The sequence below is a fragment of the Malaclemys terrapin genome, chromosome 4 (assembly GCF_027887155.1).
Source record: "Malaclemys terrapin pileata isolate rMalTer1 chromosome 4, rMalTer1.hap1, whole genome shotgun sequence".
In the NCBI taxonomy this organism is placed as follows: Eukaryota; Metazoa; Chordata; order Testudines; family Emydidae; genus Malaclemys; species Malaclemys terrapin.
Genome location: NC_071508.1, coordinates 122,273,534 through 122,297,601, shown reverse-complemented (window position 1 = coordinate 122,297,601; position 24,068 = coordinate 122,273,534). Strand labels below are relative to the sequence as shown.

At 40.1% G+C, this 24,068-nt stretch overlaps 1 protein-coding gene across 4 annotated transcripts in view; it reads left to right on the top strand.

Moving 5' to 3' along the window:
- The window catches only part of TTC7B (tetratricopeptide repeat domain 7B), a 325,154-nt gene that overhangs the window by 100,810 nt on the left and 200,276 nt on the right, over nucleotides 1-24,068 (top strand). For all 4 annotated transcript variants that reach the window (XM_054028276.1, XM_054028275.1, XM_054028274.1 and 1 more), the window contains 2 exons: nucleotides 12,597-12,675; nucleotides 17,601-17,773. In XM_054028276.1, coding sequence (XP_053884251.1) covers nucleotides 12,597-12,675; nucleotides 17,601-17,773 — 252 coding nt within the window. The remainder of the gene's footprint in view (nucleotides 1-12,596; nucleotides 12,676-17,600; nucleotides 17,774-24,068) is intronic.

The window sequence follows — 24,068 nt, the reverse complement described above, 5'->3', positions numbered from 1 at the left end:
ATAGAGTGCCACCTGGAGCCTCAAGGCACAAGGGGACATTCTTTGCAGGAGGGATATACAGAGGCACCGCTCAAGGATGTGCAGTTACTGATAAGTATTCTGCCTCTCTGGCATTTGGAGGGCTTACATTAGCTTTTTCTTCTTGTTTTAGCTGCAACCATATTTCAAGTGATGTGTATGTAGTATGCTTACACTTATCTCTTACTCCCCCCAAAGTATTATACTGCCAGGAGGCAATATACTTAATGTACATAATTATTTGAAGAACGTTAAAGATATAAAGAGGATCTGGTAAACAATTTCAAAAATACTGTGAGGCAAGGTGGAAAAGGGAGTTTCCTCTTCCATTCTATTTTTTCCATATGATGGCCAGATAGTGTGTATAGGGGTTGCCAATAAAAGGCCAACATATGCTAATAGTTAACCACAGTTATTTTCTATTTTATTATTTAACATTTCTATTAAGAGAAAACTGTGATATCTTTTGGCAAATATTGACTTTATAATGTCTAAAGAACAGCTTCAGAATGGAACGTGACTACATTTGCTCCAGCATTTGTGAGTTATGGTAATTTTTCCTTTCAAATATTTGTCTAAATCCGTTCAGGAGAGTATCAAGCCTAATTACTGTTGTTTTCCTGCTAGTCACCACAGTTAATGCTGTGTAGTTAACAATTTTCTATATAAAGAAATTCCACTCTTGCTCTTCTAATGACCTCATCTTAAGTTTATGCTCCCTTGTTCTTGTATTTACTCCAGCTCATACAATGCTTCCTTCGTTCTCTTTTACAATTAATATGCTGCTTACCTCAGTGAATTGCCATATGCAGAGGACAGGGATCCATTTATGTAAATTTATGACTAAAAGATTGCAGCCTTGTTAAATAACTTAACAAGATAACATCTAAAGCAGTGTTATTTATAGTTTTGAAGACTGAGCTTGCACTTCAGGAAAATGAAACTACATGGTTCTCTCCTAATCTCTCCTGCCATTTGCTTTTAAATGTCTACACATTTAATTTATATATATTTCTTTTCTCCTCTCCTCCCCTATCCTTCCAGCTAGTCTTTCACACACCCCTAGGGAGGTGTGCCCATATTATTAATATTATTACATGCTTTGATGAGCAGTAAAATGTTTTAAATGTCAACATTGGGCTTGTCTCCATAGGTATAAATTCTAGTGCACACCACCATGTCATGCACTAACTGTCCATGTGGACCCTGCTGGCATGTGCTAAAAGTACCTTGCACTGAGATACTGTATAGACAAGCTCACAGTTAACTACCATTATTAGCATCTGAGATAACAGGATAGGACAGTTCACACCACTCAAACTGTTACTTCAGGCTCTCTGCAGATTTAGGCACATCTCTGTAACGTGTTTCCAGGTTTTCTTTGCAACCACAACAGCTGGAGACTTTTTTTTTTTTTTTAAATGAAAGAGAACAATTGAGAGGCTGCCTTTCCCCACAGTGTAGTTGCCAAACTTTGTTCTGCTCCATTTGGGACATTTAATGCAAACTGATTGTATATATTTGCAAATAATTTGAATATAACTCTAAATGTAAGATAGTGATCAACACACCCTTCCACAAGCAGTGGCGAGGGTGGGATGTGGAGCTGAACAAAACTTGACAGCTCTAGCTAGGCAAGGTACTTGATGGTAGTGGGTGGGGATTCTGAGTGGGTAGCTTACGAATAGGAGGGGCATGGGGTTTCTCAGGATGTAGGTGGGTGCTGCAGCTGCTGGGCATAGGGAACTCCTCATGGGATAGAGATTGTTATGGGCTCTGGGCATAGATAGGAGTTGGGGCCAGGGGGTTCTGGGGAGCAGGGGGCTCCTGGATGAGTAGGCGGGTGTTGGGAGCTCCTGGAGGTACAGAAAGCTAGGGGAAGTTGGGGCAATGGTTTCTCTGTTAGGAGGATTAGCAGGTATGTTTATACCTTCCTGTGTGTGGCGCCTCGTGCTTTGGGAAAATATTAATGTAAAGGCAGCATGTTCTGTTAGCAGTGGTAATGTCAGTATATAAGGCATTGGGACTGTACAGTGCCAGTCCCCTCACGTGGATAGCCAGCTACTGGCCAGTGGGGGCCAATCTTCTTCAAGCCTGCTCTACAATCCAGCTTCTATGCATGGTGCATGTAGCTGCATTTTCTCCGAAGAATGACTGTTTGTTTTTCTCTTAGAGCAGCAATGTGAGTTAGGTAATATCTTTTATTGGACCACTTCTGTTGGTAAGCGAGAGACAAGTTTTTGCGCTTACACAGAACTCCTCTTCCATTCTTTTTCCTCTTTTTCTCTTGTCTGTGCCTGTTGCCCCTCTGTACTGTCTCTCTCACTGCAATAAATATTGATCTTTCTATTGATATATTTCAAACTAGCATTTGGTGTGCTGCCAAATCTACTCTTTCATTAATATCTCCTAGCTATTTTTTGTCCCTTGTCTGAATCTTGTATTTTATTATGGGTATATTCTCTCTTCCTATTTTTTGTCTTTGCTTTTTAACTTCTTTGCAGTGAGTTGTAAAACCACCCATTTGCTTATACTGCTAAGCCTGTTGAAGTCCTTTTAAATTTTGTCATCCTTCATATTGGCTTGGCCCACTCAGTTTAATATCCTTAACAAAGTTATTCCTTGTATTGCATGGTCCTGCTTCTAGGCTCTTTTCAATGTATAATATAAATAAAATCGGTTCTGCTCCTGATGCTTGTATTATTCCAATAAATGTCTCCCTCCCTCTCAAGCTGCTTTAACACACAAGCATCTTCAGTTTCAGAATTCTCTTTAAGTAGCTCACCTCATGTATAAAATTTACTGAACATGTAGATTAATCTCTGCACAATACTGTATCGTATCATTCCTAAAGTAAGTCATGCCCATGCATGCCTTCCCCTTGCTAACTTATTATTTTCTCAGTAAAACAGTGTGAGGCATGTTCAGTATAATTTCCCTTTTCAGAATCCATGCTGACTCTGCTTTTCTTTCTTAGTGTCCTGTTAATCTGTCCCTGGTCAATGCTGTCTCTAACTAGTTTTCCTAGATTCCTTTCTAAAAGTGAACTGTAGAAAATTTTTTCAGAGACAAAACTTTCAATCCATTCTGCTTCCTGGAGCACTAATTATGTATGTGAATATATGCATGTTGGCAGCAACCCCTATAGTTATATTGCCTTTTGTCGAGGAGATCTAACATCTCTATTGTTTGCTGTAGTGTTTGAACTTTGACGGGACACATTTATAGTAACATACATATCTGTGTAAAAATTGAATCATGGGGAGGGTACAAGTTGAATAGGTGTTAAGTAGCACGCAAAATATTTTTGTAAGAGTAGAAGAAAAGGAACATCATGGAAATGGTGGCCAGGACCAAACAAAATTTGAATGAGTACTGTTGTGCACACTTCGTCATCACCACTGAATGTAAGAGTCTAAACGATACCTTAGAGATCATTACCTTCTCTTACCCTTCACCATTTGTGATTGCTGGGTCACTCTTGCTGTCTGTCCCTTTGGTTGACTTCTCTAAGACCAGCAGTAAATGTTCTTTGGAAGGCCCCTTCTCTGGATCTTGTTCCCTGTGACTGTTCACCAGAGCTAAATTTTGAAAAGTTTGGGTTCAGTACATATTTGGTCAGGCTTTTAAATTAACTAACAGGGTTATTGTTGCAGAAGGGTGTAGAGGTATTTTAGAGTTTTTTAATTGGTAGAGTTATTTTTGTTAATTTTTATTATGAGGCATGCATGGGCAGATGGAAATGGAGTTGTTAAAGAAAATAGCTGTAAAACTTCACATTGGTGGTTTACTGTGAAAGTGATGAATCATAATCTGAATATTAACTGCACAATTTCTGCAGCATCGTCTCCCAATTAAGTTATGTATGTGGTGGAGAAAACCAGTGATTTTGTTCTAAAGTGCCTTACACAATTATAGTGCTTTACAAGTAATACATGATAATATTTGAGTAGGTAGTGGAAAAGTATGCTACCATAAACGCATCTTGAGTAAACGGGGTAAAATGAGCCAATGAACTCAGGAAAGGAGAGGTTATATTGGGTTTAATCAATACAAAATATTTTTTTAAAAATACACTAGGGATGTAAGTTATCTTTTTCATTTAAATTTTGAATGCTGTAGAGTTTCCTGTCTTATGAATAATATTTTTACTTATCCAGAAAAAAATATACACATATAGTAGGGCAGCTCTACTCCAGATAAAACTTAGTTAAAATGCAATTGTGGGTATTAAAGCTTGGTGTTGATCTGACCAATTATAGTAGAGCCTTCTCAACCAGCAAAGTGTCTGTATAGGGCTTGCTTAGAAAAGGAGAAAGAACAGCTGTTTATAAACTTGTTCTAAACACCCTTGCTATCTTAGTCTTGGATTTCATGACCCTCGCTGGGTCCTGGGCATGTCTGAGTGTGTGTGGAGATTTGGGGAGGGTGATGGCAAAGATGAAGTAAGCATTCGGAACTGGGAAGAAAATGCTGCTGGAGTAAATTGTTTGACAAGCTAATTTCATTATTTACTTAATTTATTTAGTAATTTTACATTTTACCTCTTTTTAGTAAGGACATTTCAGACACCAAAATCTTAAAGGATTGCATATTCAGCATTAGGAAGTTTGACAAAGCAATGTAGAAGCATTACAGAAAAATCTAATCCAAGTCCTGACATTGTGCTCGAGTGCTATGTGTTGCAATTCTTTAAACTAGCTGGAGTGTTAAGTAACTTTTAATGCAGTTTAATCTCGCTCTCTGGGTCACAGATGCTGTAATATGATATACATTATTATTTATACAGGAGTAGAATTGACTGAGCCAGTCGGCATGTGAGGGTGCTACACCATTACTGATAAAGAACTATTCACTTTTTTCACAGTTATGCAAGTCCCTGCACTGTCTGTGGCTGGCTGATTTCATAATCAATATACAGTTATTTCTCAGCTTTATAGTATGTGGATCCCTCTTCTCTTAAAGGCTGATAGCCATTATCTAGTGGGGGGGATTTGTTTGATCACTACGTGGTTATTTCTCAGTAACTGCACAGTAAATGTGCAAATCTTTCTCAGGCTACTATAATCCCACTACTCTGATTGGCTCATATATTCAGAAGTTTTAAGATGCTTGCCTGCAACATAGATGCTGCGTCAGTCTCTTCTCCCACTTCACTTGATGCAGAAAACAACCCCCTCTCCACATACACACACACACACCCTCCAAAAGAAAATAGGACTTTTAAATTCTTCTGGTAAATCTTATTGTTTGTTTTCGGTTTAAGTTTTTGAAACCATTTGGTTCATTTCCCTCCTTTCTCTTGTCCCTTCCCTTCTTCCTATGGCAGCGAGGCTCTATTCCCAGAACAATTAATATATTTGTGTGTGTGTTTATATTGGGGTTTATCCCAGCCATGCCCTCTTAATTAAATTTTGAAACACAATTTAAACAAAATAGATTGTGGGTTTTCTGGAGGACAGAGCCTTGCATACCTGTAATGAGGGAAGAAAAGTTGGGAAAGCAAAGATGGAGAGAATGAGGAAGGAGGGACCAAAAGGGTTTAACTTTTATTTAAAGCAATTTGTCTCCTACATCTTTTGTTTTATAGTTTCTGCTGCTTCTATGTAAAATATGAATATTTCATTTAATGTAGGTATAATGGTAACCTGTGGATGTGCCCTGGTAACTTGTTAATAGTAGGTAGGCACTCAGTTATAAATGTTGAGTGGAATAGAAATACCTTGGTTACCTTGAATGCTGTGTATGACCATAGTTGTAAAATCATATCTATTGGATATGAAAAAGACCTACAGTATTGAGTTAATCTAGTCCATACCTGGCCTTTGCAGGATTGTTTCCTACAGTATTATTTTCAAATGCTTTGTCTAGTTTAGTTTTAAATTTAATGCTTTCAGACTCCCACCACTACTTTAGGGATACTGTTCCTAACATGTGGCATTAAGGAATGTTTCCTGATATCCAATCACATTTTTTTTCTTTTCTCAATGATAATAGATTACTCCTCCTTCTGTCTCTTATGACCGCGCAGAACAGTTCCTCTCTCACGCTTACATTCTTAATACACTTGTAAATATTTCTTATCTCTTCTCTTTTTCCTACCCAAGTGTTGTTTAGCCTAGAGACACATTTTTAGTTCTTTTAATAGCTCTTCAAAAGTTAGTCTCTCTGGTCCCTTAATAATTTTCCTTTTCTTCAGTATACATAGAATCTTTATTGTATTGATCACTCCAAGACTGAACTAGTCTTTAGTCTTGTCAAATCTCACCAAGTATATAGAATCATAGAAGTATAGGACTGGAAGAGACCACAAGAGGTCATCTAGTCCAGTCCCCTGCCCTCAAGCCAGGACTAAGTAATAAATACACCATTCCTGGTAGGTGTTTGTCTAACCTTTCTTAAAAACCTCCAATGATGGAGATTCCACAACCTCCCTAGGCAATTTTTTCCAATACTTAACAACTCTGACAGGAAGTTTTTCCTAATGTCAAACCTAAACCTCCCTTGCTGCAATTTAAGCCCATTGCTTTGTGTTCTATCCTCAGCCATTAAGGAGAACCATTTTTCACCCTCCTCCTTGGAACAACCTTCTATGTACTTGAAAACTGTTATCATGTCCCCTCTCAGCCTCCTCTTCTCCAGACTAAACAAACCCTTTCCCTCATAGGTCATGTTTTTTAGACTTTTAATCATTTTTGTTGCTCTTCTCTGGACTTTCTCCAATTTATCCACATCTTTCCTGAAATGTGGTGCCCAGAACTGTGTATAGTACTCTAGTTGAGGCCTATCAGCACAGAGTAGAGTGCAAAAATTACTTCTTGTGTCTTGTTTATAACACTCCTGCTAATACATCCCAGAATGATCGCGTTTTTTGCAACAGCACTACACTGTTGACTCATATTTAGCTTGTGGGTCACTATGATACCCAGATCCCTTTCCGCAGTACTCCTTCCTAGGCAGTCATTTCCCATTTTATGTGTGCAACTGATTGTTCCTTCCGAAGTGGAGCATTTTGCATTTGTCCTTATTGAATTTCATCCTATTTCCTTTAGACCATTTCTCCAGTTTGTCCAGATCATTTTGAATTTTAATCCTATCCTCCAAAACACTTGCAACCCCTCCCAGCTTGGTATCTTCCACAAACTTTATAAGTGTACTCTATGCCTTTATCAAAATCATTTATGAAGATATTAAACAGAACTGGACCCAGGGCAGATCCATGTGGGACCCCACTTGCTATGCTTTTTCAGCTTGACTGTGTACCATAGATAGCTACAGTGGAACCTCAGAGTTGTGAACATCAGAGTTACAAACTGACCAATCAACCACACACCTCATTTGGAACTGGAAGTACGCAATCAGACAGCCACAGAGCACCTCCGCCCCTTCCCCCAACCCCCAAAAAAGCACATGCAGTCCAGTCCAGTGCAGAGAAAATTTAAAAAAAAAAAAAAATTGATGAGGTAAGGAAACTGTTTCTGAGCTTGTTTCGTTTACATTAAGGTGGTTAAAAGCAGTGTTTTTCTTCTGCATTGTAAAGTTTCAAAGCTGTATTAAGTCAATGGTCAGTTGTAATCTTTTGAAAGAAGAACCATAACGTTTTGTTCAGAGTTACGAACATTTCAGAGTTATGAACAACCTCCATTCCTGAGGTATTCATAACTCTGAGGTTTTACTGTACTCTCTGGGAATGGTTTTATAATGGTTCCCATATTATAGTAGCTCCATCTAGGCTGTATTTCCCTAGTTTGTTTATGAGAGGGTCATGCAAGACAGTATCAAAAGCCTGACTAAAGTCAAGATATACCACATCTATCATTCCCCCCCATCCACCAAGCTTGTTATCATGTATGGTAATACTGTGCTCCATTTGGAGACTCCTGCTATACATAGGTGAAATTGACATGTTCATGTAACTCTAAGGATTTGTTATTTTTGTATATTTTACAGTAGTGCACAGAGTATCTTTTGATTTCTTAATTTTTTATTTTGTTTTGTGAGCAGTTGAGGAATACTGCCTGGGGTTTTCAGAGGAACCTAAGGAGTGATCTACACACTAATTTGCACTGCCCACGCACAGATTTGAACCAAAATAACTAAAGTGCTTGCATCTTTTGTTGTCTGGATGCAAGTTTTTGTCTTGATCATCCCTCAGGGAGTTAGCTACCAATTCTCTGAGTTTCAGTGGGAGTCCGGTGCCTAATACCCTTCAGCTCATTTGAAAATTCCGGTCACCGTTCTCAGTCATTCACCAGTACCAGTCCAGATGGACGAGTCGAGCTTCCTTTACCTAGCAGCTTGAAAACAGAAAATAAAATTTGGGGCTATATTTTAAAAATAAATCATGCACAATTGGAAAGGCCTGACTCTTGTGCCCACATAGCTAATGTGCATATTGGGGTATGCATACACACACAACCAGAGACAGAACTGACTGTCTGTGCATGCCGATTCCCAAGTTGCCAATTCTTAAATTACTGAAAATCTCTATCTGTTGTGAGTGAATGTTAACAGTTGTGTTACTGCTCTGTATATTGAATGGTTGAATGGAATTTGCTTTTATAATGCATTTCATTCACACAGGATCTCAAAATTCTTTACAGACACTGTACAGATGTTACAATGAACAAGTAAATTGACATTTGCCACTGCAACTCTTCATCAGTAAGGGTGGGGCTATTAAAATTAAACCATGTCTTTTTGAAGTTGCTGGTGAAAGTATGTAACTGTTAACGGAAAAAATCTCTCCCTTTGAGCACCCAAGAAACTAGTAAAACAAATGTATGAAATGTACTTTACTAAAGGTGAAACCTAAAACATTGTTAAAGGTAAGTTTTGCTTCAGTTTTTTTCCTCTCAAAGCATTTAGCTCAATTCTTGAGTTATTTATCCCTTTGTACTTTGTAATAGTTTGTATAGAAGATGCTGTGCAAACTTAAATTGTATTCCTGTGGTTTTGTGCTGTGAAACAATGTTAAATGCTTTATGAAGCAAAGACTAGTTACGTATTTTTTCAGTTTTCTTACATAACCTAATTGTGTTTTCCATGAAACAGTAGAATCTGATTGTCACACACTCCATTCTATTCTTTTCCTATTGGTTAGCAAAGATGTAATAACAGGTAATTTAGTGAGGTCTCATGCCACTTCTCCAAGATTCTTTTTACAGAATATACTATAGAACACAATATAATAGATTTCATATATAAAGTTTTTATTAATGACATAAATGAACAAAGTTCATTTTGTGTTATATTATCTGTTTTGTTTTTAAACACACATTTGCTAATTCTCAAAATTAACTAATTAGCAATGGGGTTTTTAATTAGTGTGAATTAGCTGAGATTCTGCTGTTTCCATATTTCATTTGTTGTAACAAGTCAGTCTTCCAGAGAGTTATATGTTTTGGATCATTTCTGCTGCTCTTTTGACAGATTCATAGAGAGTATTGCATTCTTAGGACTGTTTTCATCTTGATTTTTAGATTAACTAACGTGCCCCCTACAACAACATATCTCCCCCACATGCTCCTTTAGAACAGAAGACTGGGACTCAGGACTCTTGCATTCTGTTCCTGGCTCTGCTGCTGATTTGGTGTGTGATCTTGGCAAAAATCGTTTGTTCTGATTTTCAAAAATGGTGAACAGCTGCAGTGCTTCCTGCTAACATTCTGTGCCTCATTTTCCTCACATGTAAAATCAGTATAGTAATGCCTATTTCACACAGGTATCTTATGTGTTAATATATGTGAAGAGCATTGGGACCTTTGGGTGGTCAAAGTACAAAGTATTATTTTTCTTAGAGGAGATGCATACTGAACCAAAAACTATGTAAACCATGATAAATCTTTACCTGTTTACCTAAAACCAGGCTCCAGCAATATCTGAAATTATTGATTCTCATAAATGGATCATTATTTCTCATATCATTGGTATATGGTTTTATCACATACTGATCCACTTTGAGCAGCTGTTCATAGGTATGTATGGATATAGTTGATACTAAACTTATTTTCCTTTTGTTGAGTCAATTTTTGCTGGTGAAGGGTGTCATATTGGTTACCCTAGAGCAGGGGTTCTCATAACAAATGTTTTGGTGGCCTCAGAGTGCAGCCACCAATTCTTGCTTGTGGCGGCTCTGACAATTTTTCCTAAAATACTAAATTAAGTTCAGGAAAAACAAATTAATATGCACACATACGTGTCCAAATCATTGTAATTTATTTATATAGGGGTTGGGTTTTTGTGTGTGTGTTCTTTTTTTTTTTTTTTTTTTGCCAGACTTCAATAATAAAAATAATGTACAGTTGTCTCTATTATTTACTGGACCGAAACAGAATAGAAACACAAATAAGGTGTTTTGCATGTTTTGCTTTTTTGGTTGATTTTTTTTTTTCAGACTTGCTAGCTAGTAAGTCTGCTACTATGAAAATTGATAGTTGTATATTTGTTAATATCACTTTTCACAGCAAACTTACTCAGCCTTGGCAAGCTGGGGGACAAATTAAGCTCTGGTTGGAGGGGGGGGCAGGGATGATGGGAGAGCTGGGTGGAGGGATGGAGGAGGCAGCGGGAGTCAGGGCGATGGGGGGGTGAGCCTGGGGTCCCACTGCACAGATGGGGGGAGGAGGAGGCAGTGGGGTCAGGGGCGGTGTAGGGGGATGAGCCCAGGGCTGAAGCCTAGTATCCCACTGCACAGCTAGGGACTAGAGGAGGCAGTGGGGTCAGGGGCAACATGGGGGAGGAGGGGTGAGTCCAGGACCAGAGTCTGAAGCCCAGAGGCTGGGGGATGGAGCCCACTGCTGCACGGCTAGAGCCTGCTGCCCACCCCAGGGCTGAAGCCCAAGCCCCACCACCCCGGAAAGATGGAAAACTCACACGGGTTACCTGCTCCTACAGTGTTTGGGCCTCCAGAAGAGGGTAGGGACCAACACCTGCTGGCAGCCCCGGGGGAGGGGCCACTGCTTCTCCCCACTCCCATTGTCTCCCAGGAGGCTGTGGCACAAGAAAAGCCCTTGGTGGCCACATGAGGCTTTGGTGGCCACATTTGAGAGAAACTGCCCTAGAGACTGAAATTCTTGATGTACACAGAATGGGTGTGTTTGCTCATCCTTTTCCATACAGAGTCCAGGTAGAACAGATAAGCTTTACAGTGTAACCTAAAAGTAAAAAAATTCAGGTTCTGATGAAAGCGAGTCCCACAGTTGAAGACCCCTTGCTGAAAAAACAATCTGACTCCAGTCACTGTGCAGTTAAAATGGGGACTGCTTTGCACAAAGAACATTTCAGATTTCAATATATCCAAAGAAAATTGTCCTCGTTATCCTGATGGTCTTGTATTTGTTATCCCAAATACATTTAAACACTGTAATTTTATGTACTCATATGTAATATTGCAAAATTTTTGTTGTGATTGTAATAAATGCTTGTGAAACATGTATATGATGTTCTCTATAAACAATGTAGGTGATGCATAATTATCTGTTTTTCCTTTAAAGTTCCGTTATGTGATTTACACACTGTCATATTGGTTTAAGATGCAATTCCATATCAAATGACCATGGCTCTGAGTTAATACAAAGCACTTTTTTGATTGAATATCCATTATCTGATTTGAAACTTAATCAGAGCAAATAACAAAACGATTTTAGTATAGTATGTGCTAGAGGCTGCAGAACTCAGCTGGCTGGGTCAGTAAATGCTGACCCAGTCTTTCACCAGCTCATTTGGAAGTCAAGCTGTGTTGTAATAAATGGGTTGTTAATATCATAAAAAATCTTAATATATTGAAAACAGGGAAAATAGTGGAGAGAACTGTCCAAATGATGAGAGAAGAGAAACATTTATAAGTTAGTTGGCATGCGTACAGAATATTATATTTCCAGACTGTTTTGGGGAAAAGTTTGGATTAAGAATACTGCTACTCTGCATGTATATAGTGCTTTTCATCTCATGTTTTCACATCTCTTGTCAAAAATGATGTAAGTATTAAGTGGAAGAAGTTGAGACACAGAAATTAAACGAGTTGTACAAGGTCACACTGGAAGCCATTTGCAGAGTCAAAAATGGAACTCTGATTTCCTGCCTCCCAGTCTTCTGCTCTAACTGTACAGCTTGGTCTCCTATGTCTATATTTTTGTATATAAAAGGAGTTGGAAAATTGTACTATTTTGTGAGTTAAACAAAGGAAGAGAAGCTACTGAAATTAAATGGATTTTTCCAAGTATTAGTGTTTGAAGATTTGTGTAGTATATCAGTTTTGCTTTTAAATAATGATTTAAATCCGTTTTCCCTCTCATGTCCCTTCTATCGTACAATATCCTTAATTTTCTTACTCTCTCGAGCTACCTATTATTTTTGCAGTTATGGTTTTTTATTTGGTTCTTTGCTGTGACCCACAGTGACAGGGCTACCTGCCAAATGAGATTTTTTTTTTGTAGATAATGAATGAGATATTACAGCAGGAAAAAATTTGCTTGTATGTGTTTGACTAACAACTAAAACAACAGAAAAACTGTATATAAAATACTACTAAGCACTGGACGGGAATACTGTCAAATTCTGTGTGTATGTGTGTACAGGAACCTGACAAGAGGAGTTGGTAGATTTAGAGAGATTCTAAGAGCTGTTGAAACAAGAACTACACAAAATCTACGAATGGTAAGTTTTACAAACGTACATTGACTGCTTAAAATCTAAATGTTGTATAAATGATAAACATACATTTATTACAGAGGGAAACAAATCAGATTACAGCACAGTAGTCTATTAGTTACTAAAACGTATACAACTTTGCTTGCAAAATTTGGGGTTAAAATAATTAGTAAAAACAGAAGAGACTGTTTGATCAGCCGTCTTTCTTCCCCTCCCTCTATTCATCTGACTTATCTTCTTTCCTTCTTTATCTGGTTGTTGTGTAAAATTAATTAGGCTTGGAACCATGATCAATATCTAATGAACATTACTGTATTTCAGCTCCGCAGAGGCATCGTTTCATCACTGTTAGGGTTCTGCACTGTCTGTTTTTGTTTTTCCAGATTACTGACTTTGAGTTCCATTTTCATGTAAATTACCTCTTTCTTCTCTCCCATAAAACTTTTTCAAAAAAGAGAAGCCATAAAGGAGATTCATATCCATATCCATATAAAGTAAACATTCACTAAACAAGTGTTAACAATTATAAATCAAAAGTTTTCAGATAAGAATAAGGGATATACAACATTCATTACAACACATTTTGTCTTTTGTTATTCTGAACAATTTCTACAGACGTCCTAGACAAGAGTTCTAGTATGGTCTCTCCAAAACTTTCAAAACACCATTAGAAAATCAGTTGATCAGTTAGCCTTTTTTAATGAGATTTCAAAAACCACATTTTTCATAAATGGTGAAATATTAGACAATTAAAGGGGGCCAGTAGTATTCCATGTACAGAGTGTAAATAGAACAATAAGAAATGGAAGGTAGGTTTCTTACATTACAAGGATCAAAAAATGAAAGATGTCACTCAGACAGTGACACTTCTGGCTCAGTTGCTAACCATCTGTTGCTGGGAAATGCATGCTGAGGTTGTCCTGTTTCTATAGCAGTCCACTTCTAAGACTCTAAAAGTCAGAATTTTTTAACACTGTCATCCATAGAGGTCATTTGTAGCTAACACACACGTATAAAGCATTTAGAAAGGGATTAAGCTGATAGTTTTGGATCTGACAATCTTTTTTTATTTTAAGCTGGAGAAATAGAAATATACAGTACCCAGAACATTTTGGCCAAAAAATAAACCTTTTTTATGTTCTCTGTCTCTTATGAACTATTTCACTGATGTTCACTTGTACTTGTTTGGAGGTAGATTTTCATGTTAATATTTGTTTGTGAGTTTCTTTAAAGATCAGAGAGAATAGAATTTTTAACAATTTTTAATAGTTTTGTGGTACGTAGTAAGACAAACGAGAATCTGTAGTTTGGGGGGGGGGAGGGCGTTAAACAAATTTATTCTTCAAATGTTTTATTTTCAGTCTACATAGAAATTACCAGGGGAAGAAATTAGTCATCTTTTTGAAGTAAAATATAAATAACATAATGAAAGCTATTGCAAAGACAGTTCATTAAAGGCCATTTTGTTGAGCTCTTTAAAAATAACAATGGGATTAAAAATCTTTTGTCTACATATTGTGGTGATGATGCAATTTGAGTTATATTTTTATAGATAGTAAAAGCCCACTGAGATTTTATTTGGGGGAAGAATATAGGAAGTAATTTCCTTGCATGGTGATCATAATATACTATCAGATTCTTTCTTTTACTGAAGCTCTGTTATAGTGTTTAGTATTTCTGGGGCAGGGGAGATGGGGACTCAAGATAAACATCTGATTCAAAGCTTGCAGTGTTTGTTGCTAGTGCTGCTGTCAAAATTCAAGGGTAACAACACTATATTCCCTCTCCATGGGCCTTCAAGGGCACTCAAGCTTTCAGGATCCCAGACATTACTTCTGGGTGGAGACTCTTTCCCTCCTGACCAGGGGTTATAAGGCTGCACCGCCCCTTGCCTTACTCTGTGATATCTCCAGCAAGTCAGTCTGCCTGAAGGCCAGCACCTAGGCTGTGCTTTCTCTCCAAGGGCTCTGAGCAGTATATTGCCAGCAGTTAGAAGTTAGAACACTGTTCCTTCTCAGCAGATTTCAGAGTAACAGCCGTGTTAGTCTGTATCCGCAAAAAGAAGAACAGGAGTACTTGTGGCACCTTAGAGACTAACAAATTTATTAGAGCATAAGCTTTCGTGGACTACAGCCCACTTCTTCGGATGCATATAGAATGGAACATATATTGAGGAGATATATATACACACATACAGAGAGCATAAACAGGTGGGAGTTGTCTTACCAACTCTGAGAGGCCAATTAATTAAGAGAAAAAAAAACTTTTGAAGTGATAATCAAGCTAGCCGAGTACAGACAGTTTGATAAGAAGTGTGAGAGTACTTACAAGGGGAGATAGAGTCAATGTTTGTAATGGCTCAGCCATTCCCAGTCCTTATTCAAACCGGAGTTGATTGTGTCTAGTTTGCATATCAATTCTAGCTCTGCAGTCTCTCTTTGGAGTCTGTTTTTGAAGTTTTTCTGTTGTAATATAGCCACCCGCAGGTCTGTCACTGAATGACCAGACAGGTTAAAGTGTTCTCCCACTGGTTTTTGAGTATTTTGATTCCTGATGTCAGATTTGTGTCCATTAATTCTTTTGCGTAGAGACTGTCCGGTTTGGCCAATGTACATGGCAGAGGGGCATTGCTGGCACATGATGGCATATATCACATTTGTAGATGTGCAGGTGAACGAGCCCCTGATGGTATGGCTGATGTGATTAGGTCCTATGATGATGTCACTTGAATAGATATGTGGACAGAGTTGGCATCGGGGTTTGTTACAAGGATAGGTTCCTGGGTTAGTGGTTTTGTTCAGTGATGTGTGGTTGCTGGTGCTAAAGCAAATACTCACCAGCAACCACACATCACTGAACAAAACCACTAACCCAGGAACCTATCCTTGTAACAAACCCCGATGCCAACTCTGTCCACATATCTATTCAAGTGACATCATCATAGGACCTAATCACATCAGCCATACCATCAGGGGCTCGTTCACCTGCACATCTACCAATGTGATATATGCCATCATGTGCCAGCAATGCCCCTCTGCCATGTACATTGGCCAAACCGGACAGTCTCTACGCAAAAGAATTAATGGACACAAATCTGACATCAGGAATCAAAATACTCAAAAACCAGTGGGAGAACACTTTAACCTGTCTGGTCATTCAGTGACAGACCTGCGGGTGGCTATATTACAACAGAAAAACTTCAAAAACAGACTCCAAAGAGAGACTGCAGAGCTAGAATTGATATGCAAACTAGACACAATCAACTCCGGTTTGAATAAGGACTGGGAATGGCTGAGCCATTACAAACATTGACTCTATCTCCCCTTGTAAGTACTCTCACACTTCTTATCAAACTGTCTGTACTCGGCTAGCTTGATTATCACTTCAAAAGTTTTTTTTTCTCTTAATTAATTGGCCTCTCAGAGTTGGTAAGACAACTCCCACCTGTTTATGCTCTCTGTATGTGTGTATATATATCTCCTCAATATATGTTCCATTCTATATGCATCCGAAGAAGTGGGCTGTAGTCCACGAAAGCTTATGCTCTAATAAATTTGTTAGTCTCTAAGGTGCCACAAGTACTCCTGTTCTTCTTCTCAGCAGAGTGTATTTATTCTTAGGATAAAGCATCACAGAGGAAATACTTAAACAATACAAATTCTTTCACTCTACTGAATGTACCAGAAATTGCTCATCTTCCACAAGGGGAGTCTCGTAGACCAATATCTCTTCAGTAAAGGTTGGGATCTCCCTTGGACAGTCTTGTCCATTTTCTCACTCAAAACGAAGCCCCCAGTCAGTTTAAACTCAGGCTTTATATATCCTAAATTCTGTTATTGTCTCTTGGTCTCAGAAAACCCAGTCTGAACCAGTATATGAAACCACCCCAGCGGGTGGTGCTTAATTGTTCACTATCCCAGGGGTAATTGCCCCCTAATATTTTTAGTTCTTGTAGGAGCTGTAGTAACTGTCCCCCACAGAGCAGAATAGAATCATACGTAAACCATAAATTTAATACAGTGGTCCCCAAAGATATTGCATGCGATATCTATCACAGCTATTATTTGTATTGTGGCAGCAACGAGAGAGGCCGCAGCCAGGGTTGAGGCTGCATTGTGGTAGGCACCATTTGAGCACATAGGGAAACGTTGTCCCATCACAAAGAATTTACAATCTAAGGCCCTTATACTCATACATACGAATAATCAAATAGAGTTTAATGGAAGACTTGCATATGTAAAACTACGTTGTGCATACACATTTGTAGAAGAGGACATAGAGAACAGAAAGAAAAGGGCAACAGTGGTAGATAATCTGTGTAACAACTTGTTCCTATGTGCACAGTTTGATGGCAAAATTATTGATATCATACAAAGGAACTAAAATTTCAGGTCCTGTGAACCAAAACATGTAATTTTAATAGAAAATTACATTTTTACTGGGTTTGAATTGATAAAGTTAAGGATTCAAATTAAGCCTTCATGGCAGTAATGACTGTAATGTAGAATAACAGAAAACACACCTGAATTTAAGTGATTTTTAGGTATGTTAACATATTTTGATATGTTTCTTCAAATATCTGGGATTTACCCATTAAAGTTCTGTCAAACAGTTTTGAAAGCTTTTTGTTGCAGTCTTCTATAGAAGCAAACTGGACATTGTGCCTTTCATTCCTGGTGTGCAGGGCATTCTGAGTTTTTCAGGCCAATGGAAAAATATGTGGTGGTCATGTCATCTGTTTGTTCATTTTTTGCATGAAGTGAAAAAATAAAGGAAGATGGGAATTCTCAATAATGAATAGACTGAGAATAGAAACCTTTTTGACCAAAATCATATTGAACGTGACTAGTTCATTTGACAAAATCCCAGTTTTTGAAGACTTCCTGTTCAACATTTCTAGGATAAAATATTTTTCTGTTTTTCTTTCACAGACAATAGCCAGGCAGTTAGCTGAAATTTTGTTACGAGGTATGTGTGAACAGAGTTACTGGAATCCACTGGAAGACCCTCCTCACCAGTCACCTCTTGATGATCCACTTCGGAAAGGCTCAAATACTAAAAATTACGCACTCAGCAGAAGACCTCGGGTGTACACTGGAGAAAAGTATGGAATGAGTTCTTCATATCACTACTGGTTCTCTAATTATGATTGTTCTATCCAGTAAATATCTTATTTATATTATTGACAAGGAAAGAGGCATTTCAAAAACGATAAGGGCACAGTCCTGTCTTATACTGTTGAGGAGAAAGTTAGGAGATCCCCTTTCCTCAGAAAGCAGAAGAGTAGAACCTTTTCCTAATGCTGCAGAGCCCACTATAGGAAGTGAGCCTGACTACCCAGCGAGCCAGCATATCTGTCAGGGCCGGGCCATGGGCAGCGAGTGTGCACTGGTCAGTTACCAAGTTGCGGTCAGGTGATGGGTAGTGAAGTTGAGATTGAGCCAAGTCAGGATCAGGCACTGAGTTGCAAGCAGGAGGGAAGTAGTGGTGACAGGGTCGAGCGGGGTCAAGATACCAATAAGAGAGAGTCAGGTTCCAGGAAGTGAGTGCCTGGGTTGGAGTTTCACAGTAAGGCGACGTCTGGAGCAGAGGCACGCGTGTGGTCTGCATCATTGCTCAGACAGCTCCCTGTAATGGGTTCTTGGTTTATATACCAGGATGGGCCAGTCAGTGTACTACAGGGGTGAGGTGCCACTCAAGCCCCACTGGGCGGTACTTCCTGTAGTGTCTAGCTTCACAGGCTCCACCACTAGCCCCCTGGCCTGAGCTCTGATGGCGATATGGAAGTGACAGTGGCCAAGAACCTTCCTGGTTTTAGTCCTAAGGTGCTTACAACATCATTTATCAGAGGAGTGGAGGTTTATGGGTTCAGTTTAACTAGTGCACATGCTGTGGTCAGTAGCACATGTTAGCTGGGGTACATCGGTGATCACAGTGAGCCTGGCAGTGTGTCTTCCCCCCCACCTTGAGCTATCTTGTCATGCACCACTCCACTGCTCTTGACATCTGTAGTTTGAGCAACTCCCTTGGGAAAGGCAGGATTTCTCTCTGGATGATTTGAAACTACACAATTGCTATTTGCTCCTTTTTAGAAACAAAAAATTGAAGATATGGAGGCAGGATTGTGTGTTTTTGTCATACAAACTGGATAACAAGTAAATCCCTTTAGATATTAAAGCTGTACAATTTTTGTGCTGTTTCTAGACCTCTATATTCTGAAGCACTAGAGAAAGCAATGATAGAGAAAGCAATAGGGAGATTCATTATGTCTCAGTGACAGATTTGAAAAACATTTGTAGCACTTTGCACAGGGAGTATATTTCCCAAGGCAGCTGCCTCTTAATCCTCTTAAGCCAACCCTGGCATTTCTCTGCTGGGTCAGCTCGTTGTCGAGTTTGCTTTTCTTCCATTTAGTAAGGCAGGTGGTATGGTATTACATGGCTCTCTGTGCTGATTTGCGTTTAGCTTTGATTTCTCCCCCTCTCCACCCCCGAAAACCCCCCACCTTCACTGTTTGAAGTACATGATTTCCACTTCCTCATGTCTCACTCCTTCTGTCCTGATCACAGCTAGTAATGTAATGAATGTGGGTAACTATTTTCTGGAACTTACTTTTTCTCTTCAAAGGTAACAGTTCTTCAAGTAGTGTCCCTATGGGTGCTCCACTTTACTTCAGGAGTGCACATGCCCCAGGCACCTTTGATTGGAGATTTTAGGTAGCAGCTCCAGTTTGGCCTGCACATGCATTCCAGACCTCCTTGTGCCCTATACTTAGGACATATAGACCTGCATGGGGGAGCCACTCTCAGTTCCTTCTCAACCACCCTATAGCCTGACACAGAGCATTTGGTGTACCCCTTTTTAGCAGTAGCTAGCCTTCAGCCCTTTGGGTCGTCTAAGTCTAGTTTAGTTTTAATTTAGTTTACTTTCGTTTTTTATTTAGTTTAGTTGTATAATTACTTCATTTATTTTCTTGGGTTTATTTGGTTACATACCTCTTTCCTCTGGCTTCCCTTCTTGAGGGGTTCTCCCTCGGGGGGTTTTGGATAATAAATAAATCCCTTTGGGTATTAAAGCAGGGGTCAGCTACTTACCAGCATAGAGACACCTCCTGATGCCTTCATCAAGAGTGAGGTTCTTAAGGTGAGGCAATCTCGTGTTCCCTCTCATTCGATCTGGTATGAACAGCATTAGATACCACTGCTTCTACTTTTGTGATTTCCCCCTCATTGACCATACTGGAACGCGTGGGTTGCTTGTAGTCAAGAACTTTCAAGAGCTCCCAACTATTCACATAGGGATCATCCTGGAAGACAGTCTCTGCCCCATCTCTCCCTCCTCAAGTGGGAATCTTTTGAGGAGCAGGAGGTTACAGCTGATAAGGAGGTAACAACAGAAACTAATGTCTCCTCACCTTCACCATGTGAGGCTGTGCTGCCTCCCTCACCTTCTTATGCAGATGATTTTAAATAGCTTCAAGAACTTAATAAATGGATTGACAACCCCCCCTGGAGGAGGTCCAAGATGCTCACCACATGACAACTTTTGGTTGAATGGCCTTGCTGGTGAACAAGGCTCTGCTTGAATCCACCAGACAGTCTGTCAGATTCCTGCCATGATACTGCTTACATGCAGACTAGCTGACAGTGTTACATCCCAGCAAAACAATGAGTTTTTATTTACACATCTTCCGCCTAATTCTTGTTTGTGGAAGCCATCAACAAGCATGGCAAATAACACCTTACGATATGGGCTAAAAGTGCTTGGACCTCTTTGGTTGTAAGAGCTACTTCGTGACGCTGTGATTTAAGGTTATGAATTGCCCAGCTCTGATGGTAAAGTATAATTACATCAACTACAGCAAATATAATGCTTTTATTGAACATCTCCCTCTCGAACCACGGGAAAAATTTCAGGCCATCACAGGGGAAGGACAAGATGCAGCCAACACTGCAGCCTGCTCTATTTCCACTGCTGTTATCATGTGTCAAGCATCTTGGCTGCAACTATCAGGATTTCCCAGGGGGATCCAATATACTGTAGAATACCTTCTTTTTGACAGATTTATGCTCTTCGGTGAGTCCACAGATGAATCCTTGCACACTTTGAAGAATTTAAGGGCTGTACTCCGGTCTCTTGGGATCTACACATCTGTGAACAAAAGAAAATTTAGTGGATCACAGTTGGTTCAGAGATCCCGCCAGGCCCAATTTCCTGTTTTCCATAAGTCTGCCAAGCCACCCAAAAAGAGACCAAGAAATCAGAAAGAGAGGCCGCCTACCATATCCACTACTACCACCCAGCCCTCCTCCTCATTGAAACAGCAATTTTGATGGTTCAGTCGAGGGTGCAGAAGATCCCCTTTATCGGCATCTTCAACTGCATCAGTCTACCCACCCTTTGGAGACCATCTCTTCTGCTTTTGACCTTCATGGGAGCAGATAGTAGCCAACAAATGGATTTTGGAAGGTATAACATTGAGTTACTCCAGCCATTTTATCTCTATTCCTCCATCCCATCCTCCTTTCCCGTTCCTTCTCAGGGACCCATCTCACAGACAGCAATTGCTGAGACAGGAATTCCTCTCCCTCCTGTGCACAGGAGCCAAAGAATCAGTTCTGGTCTAGCATAGAGGGAAGTGATTCTGTTCCAAGTATTTTCTGATCCCCAGAAGAAATGGAGGATGGAGACCAATTTTATATCTCAGATACTGTCACTTTTGTAAAAATGCAAGCGTTCAGGGTAGTAACTCTTGTAACTATAATTCCATCATTAGATTCCAGGGTTTGGTTTGTGGCACTGAACATTTAGGCCGTTTCCTTTTAATTGCGATACATTCCTCTCAGAACAGGCGCCTTCATTTTATGGTTGGCCAGGATGACGTCCGGTACCAAGTGCTCTTGAAATTCCTTGTAGTGGTGGCCAGTCACCTAGGTTGAATGGGAATAATCATCTCCCCCCATCTCGATGATTGGCTCCTTAAGGGCTAGTCATACAATGGGGTTTTCTTTGCAGTAAAGATAGCTGTGTCCCTGTTCCACAAGTAGGGACTACAACTCAATAGTGAAAAGTCCCTTTTAACTCCAGTTCAGCAGAGAGACTTTATATGGGTTTCTCTGCATGCCAACATGTCCAGAACTTAGCTTCCAGCTCACTGGTTTATGGGACTGACAAACCTTATTTCCAAGATTCATATAAGTCCTTGGAAGTCTGCAAGAAATCCTCTGTTAGGCCATATTGCAGCTTACACTTTTGTAACACATGCCAAGTTACATCTTCATTGCTTCCAGGGATAGCTCAGAACAGGCTACATTTTGAGCACACACAGTCTTGCTACACTGGTGTCTGGTCCTGGTCAGGAGCTAGACTCACTCAATTGGTGGAAGGACCCATACAAAGTTTGTGAAGGTTTTCCCTTCCACTACTATAACTAGAACTTCAGAAGCATCCTTTGTGGGATGGGGAGCACACCTCAGAGGACACACCAGTCAATGCAAATGGTCCTCTCAGGAGTCCCTTCTCCACGTCAACCTCCTGGAAATAAGGGAAGTCAGCAATGCCTGTATCCACTTCCTTCACTTAATCAGGGGTCAGTCCATCAAAGTCATGACAGACAATGTAGTCTGTATGTTCTACATAAATCTTCAAGATGGGGGGTAAGATCCCTTCCCTCCGATTTGTGCCAAAGCACTAAAGCTATGGAACTGGTGTATAGCCAATCACATCCTCATCTCAACCTCTTGCATTCCAGGCACTCAAAACATGATAGCTGATGATTTAAGCAGGCACTTCTCCCAAGATTACAAGTGAGAGCTGGATACTCTGATTCTCAGATATATTCTCCTGTCCTGGGATTTCTAGAAGTGGAACTTTTTTGCCACTGTCATCAACAAAGGGCAAAAAATTCTGCTTGAAGGGTCTTCTCTCCCTCAATGCTGTTAGCAGGGCCATCCCTAGGGGTGTGTGGGGCCTGGGACATAGGCACCGAGTTTCTATCTGCCGGGGGTGCTCCACCCAGGACCTGCCCCGACTCCATCCTTTCCCCCAAGACTCCATCCCCACCTCTTCCCACCCACCCCCGCCTCTTCCCCGCCCAGTTCCACCCCCTCCCCAAGTGAACTGCACCCTTGCTTCTCTCCCCTCCCTTCCAGCACCTCCAGACGCAGCGAAACAACGGATCGGTGTTAGGCGCTGGGAGGGAGAGGGAGGCTCTGATCAGTGGAGCCCGCTAGCGGGCAGGAGGCTCTGTGTGGGGGAGGTTGATAGGGGGGCTCCTCCTTGCCCTGCCCATCCCCCATCTTACCTCCCTGCCTGCCTCCTCACAAAGCGCTAGGCCCCCAAAAGTGCGAAGCCCATGGCAGTCACCCCGATTTGCCATATCCTAGGGATGGCTCTTATTGTTAGTATTCCAGAAGTTGAACAAGATCAAGCAAGACAGAGCTAAAGGTATTCTAATTGCATCAGCTTGGCCGAGACAAGTATGGTTTCCTCACCTGATTCACCTCACCTCTTGCCTGCTTTTGCAACTTCCGATCATTTCCCCACCTGCTATCTCAGGAGTTCAGTTGAGTCTCCATTCTAACCTGAGCATTCCTCATCTCAGAGCTTCTCTCCTCAATAGTTCTTGGGGATAGAAGTTTCCTGCTCAACAGAAGTAGACAAGGTCCTATTAAACATCAGAAAGATTTCCAGTAGGAACATTTATCTGCAGTAGTGAAAGAGATTTTACCATTGGCATATCTAGCTACAGGTCTCACCTGTCCATTCCTCCCTCTCTGCTGTTCTGGATTACCTGTTGGATTTAAAAAAAGTCAGATCTGTCTATAAATTCTGTCAAAGTTCATTTAGCAGGTATTATGATCTTCTATTCTTCTGTATGGGGATTCTCAGTGTTTGCCCATGCAACAACATCCAGATTCATTAAGGGATTAGTTAGCCTTTTTTCACAGATTAGAGACCTCACTTCTGTTTGGGATTTGAATTTGGTCCCCATTTGTATAATGAAACCTCTCTCTGAGCACTAGTTTACTGTTCTTTGCTACACTTGTCAATGAAGAACGCCTTTTTGATGGCCATCACTTCTTCCCAAAGAGCTGGAGACTTTAATAGTAGATCCCCCCCTTTACAGCTTTTTTTCAAAAGAAGTATTTATGGTCCCTTCCCAAGTTTCTGCCTATAGAGTATGCTCTGATTTCCATGTTAACCAGTTCATCCACCTTCCAGGTTGTTTTTTTGTTTTGTTTTGTTTTGTTTTTTTCTGAAGCCACACCAGACCTATTTTGCGGTTGGATGTTAGAAGAAATAGGTAACAATGGAGTTTGTGGTCAGGTCACAGTACCAACTGCAAAACATCAGTCAGTGCTTTCCCAGTCTTAATACAGACGAATGATATGTGAATT